The sequence below is a fragment of the Apostichopus japonicus genome, chromosome 7, assembly GCF_037975245.1.
Source record: "Apostichopus japonicus isolate 1M-3 chromosome 7, ASM3797524v1, whole genome shotgun sequence".
Lineage (NCBI taxonomy): Eukaryota > Metazoa > Echinodermata > Holothuroidea > Aspidochirotida > Stichopodidae > Apostichopus > Apostichopus japonicus.
The window spans coordinates 25,351,534-25,364,215 of record NC_092567.1 but is presented as its reverse complement, the minus strand read 5'-3'; the positions used below and the strand labels follow the sequence as shown (position 1 = coordinate 25,364,215).

At 39.7% G+C, this 12,682-nt stretch overlaps 1 protein-coding gene across 1 annotated transcript; it reads left to right on the top strand.

The window, feature by feature from the left end:
- Positions 1–5,728: 5,728 nt before the first annotated feature.
- LOC139969875 (glutathione S-transferase theta-1-like) lies at positions 5,729–12,392 on the top strand. Its single transcript, XM_071975232.1, has 6 exons — positions 5,729–5,884; positions 7,233–7,367; positions 8,055–8,136; positions 8,659–8,809; positions 10,700–10,867; positions 11,890–12,392. Exons 2-6 carry the CDS (start codon positions 7,250–7,252, stop codon positions 12,034–12,036), a joined length of 666 nt encoding a protein of 221 aa, XP_071831333.1. The 5' UTR covers positions 5,729–5,884; positions 7,233–7,249; the 3' UTR covers positions 12,037–12,392.
- The last annotated feature ends 290 nt before the right edge of the window (positions 12,393–12,682 follow it).

Here is a 12,682-nt window from a genome sequence, read left to right as displayed (position 1 = left end):
AAGCCTATGGGACCATTTGGTTTAGTTTTAGCACATTTACGAAAATAAGTATTGTGAACTACTGTGGACATGTAGCTTTTTGTTGTAACAACCCAAATTTATAAAGCGTTTTTTCGATTTTGGTATTCGATATTAGTTATGTGTGTTTGTTCGTGTGTGCGTATGTGGGTTTTTTGTGTGTGTTAGAATCCCTTGCCGCTTTGAAATTGTTACTATGTACTTCCCAATCAATACTCAGTTTGGTCAAACAGGTTACTTCAACTTGTTTGCGTGAATCAGCACTTCCACTGTGTTTATATGTTTTGTTCGCATCGATTAGGCTATTCCTGCAGGACATTATAAAGTCGCAACCAAGGAATATTGTCACTCTTCTCCATGAGTTCCCCCCCCCCCCCACCTCCTCGAGAAAACATCTTTTGCTCTTAGACAAAATAAAGACCCGCATATACAGGCGTCGAAGCCCAGGTCCTGCCCTGATGAAAATTGTGCCATTGGGTCTCGTTACTTGCAGTCTTCATACCCCCTTAATAATACCATGAAAATGAAAAATACATTGTTCTTTAGCCATATTTTCTCGGGATGTATCCATATTTTCCCTGGCCCGGCTTCGTTGATCCCTGAGCTTGTATAACTCCTCCCCCCGTCACGCCTGACTGACAAGCCGCGTGATAGTCTGTAGTGAGCATACAGGATTGGAGTCTGTGATTTGTAAAGCATTTACGCATGTGCTTCCCACATGCTATTACTTATTGTTACTTTCATAACTACCAGAGACAGTTGTGGCTTGTGAACTCTTATTTCTTTTATTAGTTCTGCGGCACGTGGGCACGTGGGTGGGGGAGGGAGGGGAGGTGGTTACCATGCACAAACGAGGTGGGGGTTTGTTACTGTGTACAAACATTGAGACCTGTTTCAGCCTTCATTAAACGTGACTTAAACGTTAACTGAATACACGTACATGTCGAAGTATTACACACAAAACCGTACATGTATCAAACAGGTACAATTAGTTCCACGCGGCGCCGGGCATATATACAATAACTAAACTAAGTAGCCCAACGCCGTCGACCACCGCCCTCTCTTTGCTAGCACCAACATGTAAAGAACTTTTTTTTTTTAATATCTCGATCCCCATATGTTGTGACATAGGATTATCCAAATTATGGCAGATAACTGATAAATGAGGTATAGCTAAACTGACACCCAAATTACATGCAAATATATGCAAATATATGCAACAAGATGAAATACCAGATCCATTCCTTATAACTCAGTCAAATCAGATAGTAGTTACGAGAATAGAATCACAACACAGAGAAGACTAACATATTTACTTAGTACTTACTTAGCAGTATAGGTGTTCATATCGATCACAAACTGGATTGGTTTGTTCAAATCAATTGCGTCATGAAAAATAAATACTCTAGATTGTATTGCTTGAGAAAACTGAATTCTTATAATGTTGATACCAAATTATTACAATTTTTCATAATTCTGTTTTGTGGGGTTTTGCGTTATTGCCTAATTTGCTGGGGAGGCAATGCTACAACTACTATGAATAAAATGTATCAGAAAGGCAGGACGGGTGATTGGTGGAAGAGGAAGGGGAGGGGGACTGTGTTTACCACATAGAAAGTGAATTAGGGAGAATGACGTCATGCGACATATACTGAAGCCACTCATCCAACTGGTGGCGCTTTGCTAGTACGGCAAGTAGAGTTCCTTTATAAAGGAATTACTTTAATGTTTATTTGCCTAAATTCCTCAACAATGATTTTAAGGGCTAATGATATTCACTAACCATGTTCGGACAAAATTTTGTATGCAAAACGACACACCGTCAAGCCACTACTCATGCTAACATCTCATCCTTTGATGGCTGTAACTAATGTAGACATATATGCCAAACTTTTCTCAACTCTCACTTAATAAGGTGGGATCTGTTATCCTGCATAAACTACAGTACTATACCCACTTTGCAACATCAACATTAAACTGAGAACTGCATGCTGAGACTAATATGGAAGTATTACACAAAGTAGGTGTGTGTGGGAAGGGAGGGGAGGGGGGCAGCAATTTCCAGGGACAACTATGACACTATCTCCATGTTTGCCATGTGCCTCTCGGATACCGGAAATGACACTTTCCAGACATTAAAAGTTGCATAAGACACTCACTTGCTCGAGTCATTAGAGGCAAAAAAAGAAGTATTCAAAGCTGATTCTTAAGTCAGGAGTATGGTGCTTACCACTCTGGTCGTCATAACAGTTCTCTGTTGTGGAAAGTACACCTACTCTTTCGAAACAACGGGTAAAATAAAATTCAATTTCAGAGTCGAATGCACAATGAATGTATAAAGACGTACAAATGATATGGCTTTTCGCGGCCATACAACGCAGAGAGCACTTACATTCCCAGGCTTCTGTGCTTAAACACACGGCCATACAGTGTGTGTCAGCCCTCTTCTCAGGTCAATTTCTATGGTTTACCGACACTCCTTGTACGTAGCAGGCTGGGGTCCCTTTTGGACTGACAGTAATCACCCCTTCCATGTCCACCTTGTGAGACAAGTAACCCCCCCCCCCCCAGTGGTAGGCTCAGGCAGCCTTCTTCTGTTAAAAAAACCCCATTATTCAGGCTTTCATTCCTCAGTCTATTAAAATTCAAAATACTAATTTTAAACGTTAGATTTTCTTTCTTGCCATTTCTGCACAGCCTGCTGCTTTTTCATGTTTTCTTTCTATTTAGTTTTACTTTTTATTCTTTATGTTTCATCGACTTGCGAGCACTGTAGTTTCCTTTTATAATGATCAATAAAGTTATTCTTTCTCTTACGTAATCTTACTGTAAAGCCTTGCGTAATTTTGCCTTCACTTTGTTACTTGAATGGAGCAACATGAACTAATGTCACAGCCTGGGTGCATCACCAAAGAAACAGGCTTAGTTACAGCTAGAGTGCTAGACCGTGAACAAGCACTTTCTATTCATGTACAGAAGTTATATATACAAACTATTGATGATGTCAATGCGGATAAGAGCATTCATCATATACATCAATACTTTCTGCAAACACCATTATATGTATACGGTACAGCATGACTCAGCAAATCATGCCACGTGTATATGTAGTGTCAGTGTGTGGGTTATCTGTATAATCCACATTGCAAAGGTCTCCTGTATGCACATCTGCATATAAAAACAGTAATACTTGTAAACTGTTGTATACTAGTAAACCTGGGCAAGAAAACCAAACTACCGAACGACTAATCCGCTCTCAACCCCAGTCCCCTTGCATCGGGACTGTGACTGTTTGATCATCGTCGGGTGTGCATCACCATTCCCCTCGAAAGGGAGCAGATATACTACACATGATCTTAGCCAACAGGCCGAGAAGCGATTACACACCTATTCTTTTTCGTTGCTTCTCGGCCTTTTGGCTAAGATCATTATGTATCACTATAGTCTTGTAGGGGAATTGTGAAACACACACGCGTGACGATGATCACACAGTCACAGTCTCGATGCACGCGGATCAGTCGTTTGGTTTTTCGTACCCAGGTTCTTTCCTGGGTGACTTTTCTTAAAAAGGTGGGACGGGGCAGTGGGCCGGGGCAGTGGGCCGGGGCAGTGGGCCGGGCAGTGGGCCGGGGCAGTGGGCCGGGCATGTCGTCATTAGGTGGAAGATGGTTCAGTCGGGGGATTCTTACATCCAGCCGGAAAGAATTAGACCGCTGCTATGGATGTACACCCCTTTTCAACCGCACACATATAAAGTCAAGAGCATATATTAGCACAACCTTGCGTTTAGAGCTATGTGCCTCAGACTATACCATTTGACGTCCCCCTCCTTAAATGAAATCCTTCGCATTTGTTTCCGTAGAAACCTAAGGTGAACATGCAACGGACTTTGATAGTCAGTTTTACCAGTGTGTCACAAGGGTCGGGCTACGCGGGCTAAAGGAGACTATAGACAAACGAAGCATGCCCCCATATACCAACGTTGTTTCTTTACTGCATAACAAATTGCTAGAAATGCTGACAATGGTCACAAGATTTAAAAGTCAAATAAGCCCTGTCATCTTCGTTTTCAACTTCACAAAATGGATGTTTTACGTAAGACCTACCTATATACCTTATTTATAGTCTAAATAATCCCTCAGAATGCAACATTTTGGAATCTAATTTCTAAAAATATAATTTTGGTAGAGGACTCCTCGGTCCCCAACATTTTTGTAGGATATATGAATATATGTATTTTTGAAACGCTAATCACCGTTAATCTGCTCCTCACTCGTGGAAATATCGCCTATGCAATATTCTGATGGTTTATTCTTTCCTTTGCAGGTGAACACAAGAAACCCGGCTTCCCATCCGTTTAAAGGGTGTGAAGAATCGCGCAAAAAGAAACGTCTAATGCCGGTAATTTGACCTAGTTTCGAATGAGGTGTAACAGAAGTGTTAAACACCACCATCGATCCCAGAAAACACACACACACTGCTATCGTCGGTAATTAGACACTAGTGTACAGTCAGTACATAAACAGCTGCGGTCAATACCCACAGCACAGTATACAAACGATACAGCGATGGGCATCTCAGGTCCAGCTAAAGATAACAAGGTATCACATTTCATTAATGTCTGCATTTTGTAGCGACGCGAACAAAACGTCACTTGCAAGCAACGGAAAGTTAACTTTTTCAGATGGCCGCACGCGAGTCTTCAATGCCTTTAATAGGGTACCCGTCTTTGTACAAGGCGATTTTGTTCTTACCGAAAGGTAAAGCCAGTTTTTATCCATCGCAGAAAGCCAAGAAACAGTTAGTCGATGTTTAATAAGTACATCATGTTTTTTTCAATTACCAGTTCTGAATTGACCTAACGTCTTACATTAATGCAAGAGCTCAAACTTCGATTCATTTTTTTCTTGTTGTAATGGATCTGTTAAATAATCCATTATTACGGTTTACAGGCTCCATAAAAGGAGAGAATTTTATAGCAGTCTGCGTATTACATGGATTTAATTATGCTTTCCCTGCCGATTGGTTATAATGTGAACAGCTTACACGACGTTTCTCATATTTGCATATATTATTTTAGCAGTATACCTGTAGGGATATATTGGGCGTTTGTTAAAAATAAGTTCTTCAAGTCTATAGTCTAAATATGCATCAAAAGCACCATTTGAGGTCTAAACTATTAATTTTTCTGAGAAGTCCCCCGCCCCACCCCCCCCCCTGCACCCGACATGGTAGTCGGCTTCATCGAGTCAAGGGCCACACTCCCTCCTATATCAATCCTGGATCTGCCCGCTCCCTCTGTACTTTCCATAAAGTTTCTTGCCCGGGGCCCTCTCCTGATGTCGTAACATAAGATAATACAAAGTGACGTATGACCGAGGCACAGCTTACTAAAAATAAGGCCATTTGAAATGCAAATTTATGCTATACTTCTCAGGAAGCTTCTAGAAAGGCATCATAATGCAGAGAAGGCTCACATGTTTACTTATTTTGAAGCCTTACCCATGTTTGGCCTACTTATCTAGTAGAAGGAGCTAGACAATCAACCAGTTATAGCCTGGTTGCATCACCAGGGAAACAGGTCTACCTATAGAGCAGACAACAAACTAAACAATTGCTGTATTGACCATGTCTATACGACTGAGAGTTTCATTGTTTAAAGAAATACTTTTCGACAAAAGCCGCGTATATTGTTATAGAACTGCATGACTCAGCATTTCATTAACACACTTATATAATCCTCTTGAGCAAAGGTCCCCGCACCTCCTCTTATAAAAGCTGAGACCTCTATAGTGTACCCAATTTCTCATTCACCATCAGAAGAAGGAAGAACTGCCTAGACTCAGAATTTAACTACAGGTGCCAGGTAAGTGGCAACAATGCAAATTGAGACAGTTATTTGTCAGTCTGAAATTGTATAGTCTTCACTATCACATGGTACTCCAAGAAGCTTTGGGGATGGCCCTTCACGGCTAAATCAATTCAGATTTAAAGAGTTAATGTTAATCAATAATTGTTTCATTAATTTTAAAATCTCCAATCAAAAAAAATTTTTAACAATTGGAAATAAATAAAAGAGCTCTCCTTGATTATATTTAGCAACTGTTTTTCAAAGAAATCTTTGTTAATGTATGGTAAACGATTTTAAACAGTCTTACTTAATTGAATAACGTGTCAGAAACTAATTAGATGGGATAGAGAGAATTGTAAGTAAAGCCTGTTTACTATTTGCTAGGCAGGGTACTTACCGACGTCCGTAAAACTAACGTTGCACGTTTCAGTTTTTATATTAGGATCGGTTAATTTCCATGCACAGATGTGGTTTTGGTAACTGCGGTGCCGCTCATACTGTACATGTGTACCTGGGTGTGGGTATGTGGGTAAGGTGTGGATGGGGGTAGATGTGGGTGTGGCATGCATATGTCGTAAGTTTACGAATGATGTAGACGAATGACTTTGTGAGCTGCAGTTCCATTTACCGTTATGTGCACGAGGCCTTCATAGCTTGTTTATATACTATAATGATGTGCACAACCATGTAGTGTCTTATATCGCGTATTGTGGTTCTTTTGATACATATTTAATGTTAACTGATAGCCCGAGGAGCAACCTAATGTAGAATACCTCATACAGTGTAAGTTCCCTAGCTTCTCTCTATACCTCTTCCGTGACTCCTTAGTAGGCTATACCAACCTGGTGCTTCACCACAACAGAGCTTCCGAGTCATGTGTTACGTATATAGAAGGTAAAATGGGACGTGTGAGTTGGTGAATACCCTTTGGGTTAAGATTAGCCATGGTGTCGCAAGAAATTTAATTAGAATATAAGTGGGTTTTTTCCATAAAGGATAGTTCTGTCAAATATTGGTTTTGTGTCAACTTGTCGAGACAATATCAAAATTACAGGCAGCTTATGTAGTTTCAAAGGCTTAATACTTCGTTGTTTATTCATCCATAACATATCCCTGTATGGAATTATGCTTCTAAGCCTTAAGACAGACTAATTTATTTTGATAACAATGTACTTCCGTTAAGGACTTCCATGTATGGCCTTAAAAGTCTTACATTAAACTACTTTTTTGAAAGAGTGTGAAAACAAAAGGGAACAGAAGTGGTGGGTGGGATTACCAACAAAGCTGACATTGAATCGATCAGATTATGCTACTACGTCAGAGATTTGACGTTAATCTGTTGATTTTGTTATTTTTAATGCAGTCAATTAACCTTCAAAGATGCCGGAACAAATTCACCACTATCATAACGGTCTGTCCCAGCCGTGTCGGTCCATTCTGCTCCTATTGAAGGCTACAAACACTCCTCATGTAGTTAAACCAGTGGACATATTCAAGGGTGAGTATTTAGTAGCACTACCTTGCGACCTATAATCATAGACCTACCTAAATTATGTTCTAAATATACCTCAGAATGCACTACATGAGTTTAAACCTATTCAATAAATTTATATTCTAGGGGAGGACCCCCCTCCCCCCACATGGGAGTGTACTTCAAGGACCCTTGGATTACCCATCCTCCCACTCCACCCCCAATCCTTTATAAAAATCAGTAATTTTCCTCTGACATAAAGATTCATTACCCTACTGTACATTGACACCGTTCCTTTGAAGACACATTAACGATTAGGCACTACATAATATGGCCTACCACAGATTATCCATAGCGTCTAATACATATATTAGCCTCGACAATCGGGAGTAGGGTGGTAGGAACCAGTGTTCCCGCCAAACAATTTTTATACCACTGAAAGATTTTCACTTCGTTGTGATGTCATTACAGGCGGTGAAAATATACAGGGAAAGGGAGGTCACGCCCACTCCTACTCCCACCTCACGCACCCCACTTCCACGCCCACCATCTCAGTCATCCATTTGCCTGGATATCGTTGTTCTATAGACACTTGGAAAATGCATCAATTTATGTATCTATTTTTGAACGCGTATCACCGTTGATTTTCTCCTAGGGACTCTTGGAAATATCGTTTACAAAAAAAATACTGATGATTAATTCTTTCCTTTGCAGATGAACACAAGAAACCCGAATTCCCACATCCGTTTAATAATGTACCGGTCATGGTACAAGGCGATTTTGTTCTTACAGAAAGGTAAAGCTAGTTTGTATACCCATCGCATAAAGCAAGAAATATTATTCTCTAATTATCAACAGCTGTGATATTCTGAATAGGCCTATAACATCTTCCTTTAATATAAGAGGTCAAAACGTCGAATGGTAAATGGTCAATACGTCGAATGGTCAGATATGATATGGTGGGTAATTTTAGGCTCGTATCCAGGCGGGCAGAGGGTATTGTACTCTCCATCCTTTCAACGGCGCCAAAAAAAAGTACAGTTATTAGCGCAACCTTGCATTTTCTACCTAATTATATATCCTAATTTATAGTCGAAATGTGCTTCATGCAGCAAGGAATATTTGACGTCTGAAAGTCTTTTTGAGCGAGGACCCCGGACCCCTACATGGAGATCGGTTTCAGAGGCCCCACTGACAAACACATTGTTTATCAAATAGTGGATCAGCCCCATATTCTGTTGTTGATCGCGTTATGAGCAAACCGGTTTCTTTTAAAGTGTTTTATATTACCCTCCTACGATTCTTCTTGTTGCCGCAGCGTGGCTATCGCTAGGTACATTCTTAACAGCGGTAAAGCAGCAGACCACTGGTACCCTACCGACCCCAAGAAGAGGGCTCGAGTGGATGAATTCCTGTCCTATCACCATGGCACCATCAGGAAGGCTGGAGTACAAATTGCGATGAAATGTGTAAGTCGGATATTTATTACGCAGATATCAATAATTTGACTAAGTATCAACAAGAAAGACCTAAAGAGTTCAAACCACTATACTAATGTTATAGCTTAAAGTAATTCCGTGCGTTACGAAAATGGAAATACATAAAAATGTTCTTCAAAAAATGTAACTTTGGTTAAGCCACTTATCTGACAAACTATATATGAAAAAGAACGTTTAAATTAATTAAGAAATTAATGATCGAAAGTATCCAAAAATGTACTCCACGCCTCTTTATTTAAACAAGCCAATGAGAGAACGCATTGTAGTGAATATTCAGAACCAACGAAGCTTTCCTTTCTCGAAAAACAGCTGATCGTCGATGCGACTAGCAGAATAGTGAAAACAGTAATGTGCAAACCCTAGCCTATGGTCGCACATCGTAGTGGCTAGGCCTATACGCGTGCGTAACTTGATTACAACTACGTATATGACTAGGCTACTACTATATAATACAAAGACCTATTCTACAAACAGTTAGCTCAAGTTCCAACTGATATTCGACGAAGCTAATCGAAGGAACAACTGACTTAACTTCTTTATTATATATTCAAATCAGCAATAATCACCCTTTTAAGGTCCTATGATATGAAAATAGTTGTCTAACATAAAACAAGGATTAAGTCGAGAAGAAAAGCAACCGCGGTATCACTGCTAGTACAGTACTACTATCTAACAGAAAGGTTTATGTACAGTATGCACATCTCATACCAATGCATTGCCATGCTGACGCGACCATGGGGCTAAATAAATAACACAGGCCATGAAGCAGTTATTTTTGCGAATGTGGGAGAAGCTCGAAAGAGTTAATGGATTACAACTTCACCACCGGGTGGCTTCCAATTCAACCTTTTCTATACGTCATGTGCGTTCTACGTTTTTGAACAGCTATCACTGTCATTTGCATTCATTACATGGCATATATTTCATCCATGAACAAAACTGGTGCTACATTGCAACATAAAGAAAAAAAAATCATATCAAGCATTATCTTATATTTCCTTCTTTTCGGTAAGCATGGAATCACTTGAACTCAATAAATATATACTCGCGAACCCTAGATACTGAGGGGTGGGGTAGCATTATCCTAACACCTCTCTTACGTCGACCGGCTCTTGCCCGGTCCCAGATGTAAAGTAGTTTGTTTCTAGTAATTAATACCTATATTGTCATGTACATGCTCTTCACCTCCTCCCGCTCCCCCCCCCCCCGGCCCCCTCAATACGTCTCCCATTTTGTTAGCACAACCCAAAAATAGTAAGCGGTATATCTTGCCTGTATTTGTTTCTTAGACTTGCGACCCATAGGTGCCTGCTTCAACTATACTGGTTAATCCAGCACTGGTTATCTTTGGCTTCGGAAGGATTATCGAGACTTTTATTTTTCCACCATTCCGTGCACCAGTAGAAACCGAACAGTGGGTCGTGAAGGATCTAGTCCAGATTGTATCTTTTATTAAGTTTACTGAAACACAGCCAACTGCTTTGAGAGTCTTCCGATCTTTAGAAGCTGAACATTTTTTTTTTATAATTTACATCTAAACTAAAAATGTTCAAATGAACTTGGAATCACTAAACGTTTAATTTGTCAAAGTACTTTCACTATATTGTAAACATTTTGCAAAATCCCTTAACCACAATCACCAATGAAACACCCAAACAAAAGACAACGACAATGACGAATATCATAATGCTCAAGTAATTTTTCAGCTTTGCAATATCATGAAGTATTTTAATATCATCGACAAAATATCTTCGAACAGTTGGAACGAGTTTGTGGTTACTGTTCATACGTCACTGTTCATAATTATCCTCACTATTGTAAACAGTGACAAATGTTTTCTTCATATGGTTTTACACGCAGGTCCTCATACCCATGGGAAGTGGTAAACCATGTACAAAAGAGGATAGGAAACAAGTCCTCGAGGATTTTGATAAGGCCTTGGAGAAATTTGAAGGTTACTTCTTGAAGAATGGGTCGTGCATCGCTGGAGATAAAGTCAGTATTGCTGATGTGTTTGCAGTCTCAGAGGTAATTGAATTAATTCTTTTATTAATTATTAACAACGTTGATGGTATACCAAAACCCATGGCCCTGACATCTTTGAGATAAAGGGGAAGGGGCAGTTCAATGGTGCTGATTTATTCAATCAGTGACACCATGCCAGTGCAGTGTGCAACCTATATGAGAGTTAGGTTGGAGCTCGGGGGACATTGTAACCGGCCCTATACTTTCTTCTTCATCACACATTTCCCTGAGCACAGTAATGGGCTCTGCGTTGTAGCCCACTTATGGGCTCTGCGTTGTAGCCCACTTATGGGCTCTGCGTTGTAGCCCACTAATGGGCTCTGCATTGCAGCCCATTAAATTCAGGAGTTTGGTTAACCATTTTCTTGCTCTCACTTGTCAAAATTATGAGGAACTTGTTAATGTTAATTAGTACTATCATACAATACGATTCCATCATTAAAATGTCGTCACCAGCCATATTACGGTCCCTTTTACACTTCCTTTATCCAATATTTACACGGGCCTGCTAATAGGCCAGGGTTGTGACAGCGTTGAGATTATGCGGGTCAGGATTGTCAGTGTGGCGTAAGGTTCAGAGTCAAAATCTTCGGACTTTCTTGTGAACCATTTTCTGGCTCTCAAGTGTAGTAACTCAATGTTAATGATGATGAATTACAATACATTATTACTATGTGGTCACCCACCATATTAGTATTATCATGGAGCTATAAACGAGATAGCTCCATGGTATTATCGACATATCAAATAGCGAGTTCGGATTTGTTAACAGGAAGTTTGATAGTTATTTCTACGTAATGAAATTAGTAACTCTTTTTTCCTCAAAAATAGCTGTGACGTCACTGACTGACTCTTCTTCCATTCTACAAAACCCTGTTCGACCACACACCTGTTCATCTTCTAGAACACAGTAAAAAATTGTCCCTTGTATAAATCCAGAAAATTAAATGCATCCCATATGATCGAAAAAATTGGCTTTCAAAATATATATTCATATGTTATTTTTTATTACATTTGTTACCCAGATTCTTCAAGCTGCCATGGGTGGTACAGACTTCCTTGCAGGACATCCAAAAACCCAAGCACTCGTCGACAAGGTTAAGGCTGCAACACCGTATTTCGACGAAGTCTTCAAGCCATTTAACGATTTTGTCAAGGCCCATGTGAAATAAGTAAAAAGAATTACTGCGCGATCGTTTAGGTCTATCTAGCGACCACCCGTTTGAGAATGCCTTCAGCTACTTCATATGTGTGTCTCTTCCAGCAGCTGTTTCATTTGATTCATTTTCTAACACTTACAAAATCTATTTATTGTCAACTCTATAAAGAGTTTTTTAGTTCCTATTGTACCAAAGTTATATCTGATCTGTTATGTATCTTTACTCCAAATGACAAAATAGCGTTACGTCTGATCATGTATGATAATGTATGTATTTACGTTTATGTATACCAGTCATATCGTTCATTCCGTCCACTGTAAGGTCAAAAGGTCACTGGTGTTAATAAACTTATTTTCAAGTGACCTCCACATGCTATAGTTTGGCTCCTTTCTGTATTGTATTTTCTAGATAAGACTTGCATATGAAAAAGAAGTTTCAATGCACTGAAAGTTTTGTTCCATTTCGTGTAATATCATGGATTATTGGCTTTCTAATACCTACATAACGCACAAAGAACTGTTACAAAAGCATCACCATAACAAAAGCTACCGATATATTATAATTTCGACTAAGTAGTTCACAACAGGCACTATATAGGGAGAGAATTTCATAACAGTCTGCGTATTATGTATATGGGTTTAATTATAGTCTCCCCAGC

What these genes read in the sequence shown, in the direction of transcription:
- LOC139969875 (XM_071975232.1), top strand. Translation starts at nt 7,250, where the DNA reads ATGCCGGAACAAATTCACCACTATCATAACGGTCTGTCCCAGCCGTGT. An exon ending in GATTTTGTTCTTACAGAAAG is followed by an intron (nt 8,137 to 8,658) that starts GTAAAGCTAGTT and finishes TTGTTGCCGCAG; the next exon opens with CGTGGCTATCGCTAGGTACA. An exon ending in ATGTGTTTGCAGTCTCAGAG is followed by an intron (nt 10,868 to 11,889) that starts GTAATTGAATTA and finishes TTTGTTACCCAG; the next exon opens with ATTCTTCAAGCTGCCATGGG.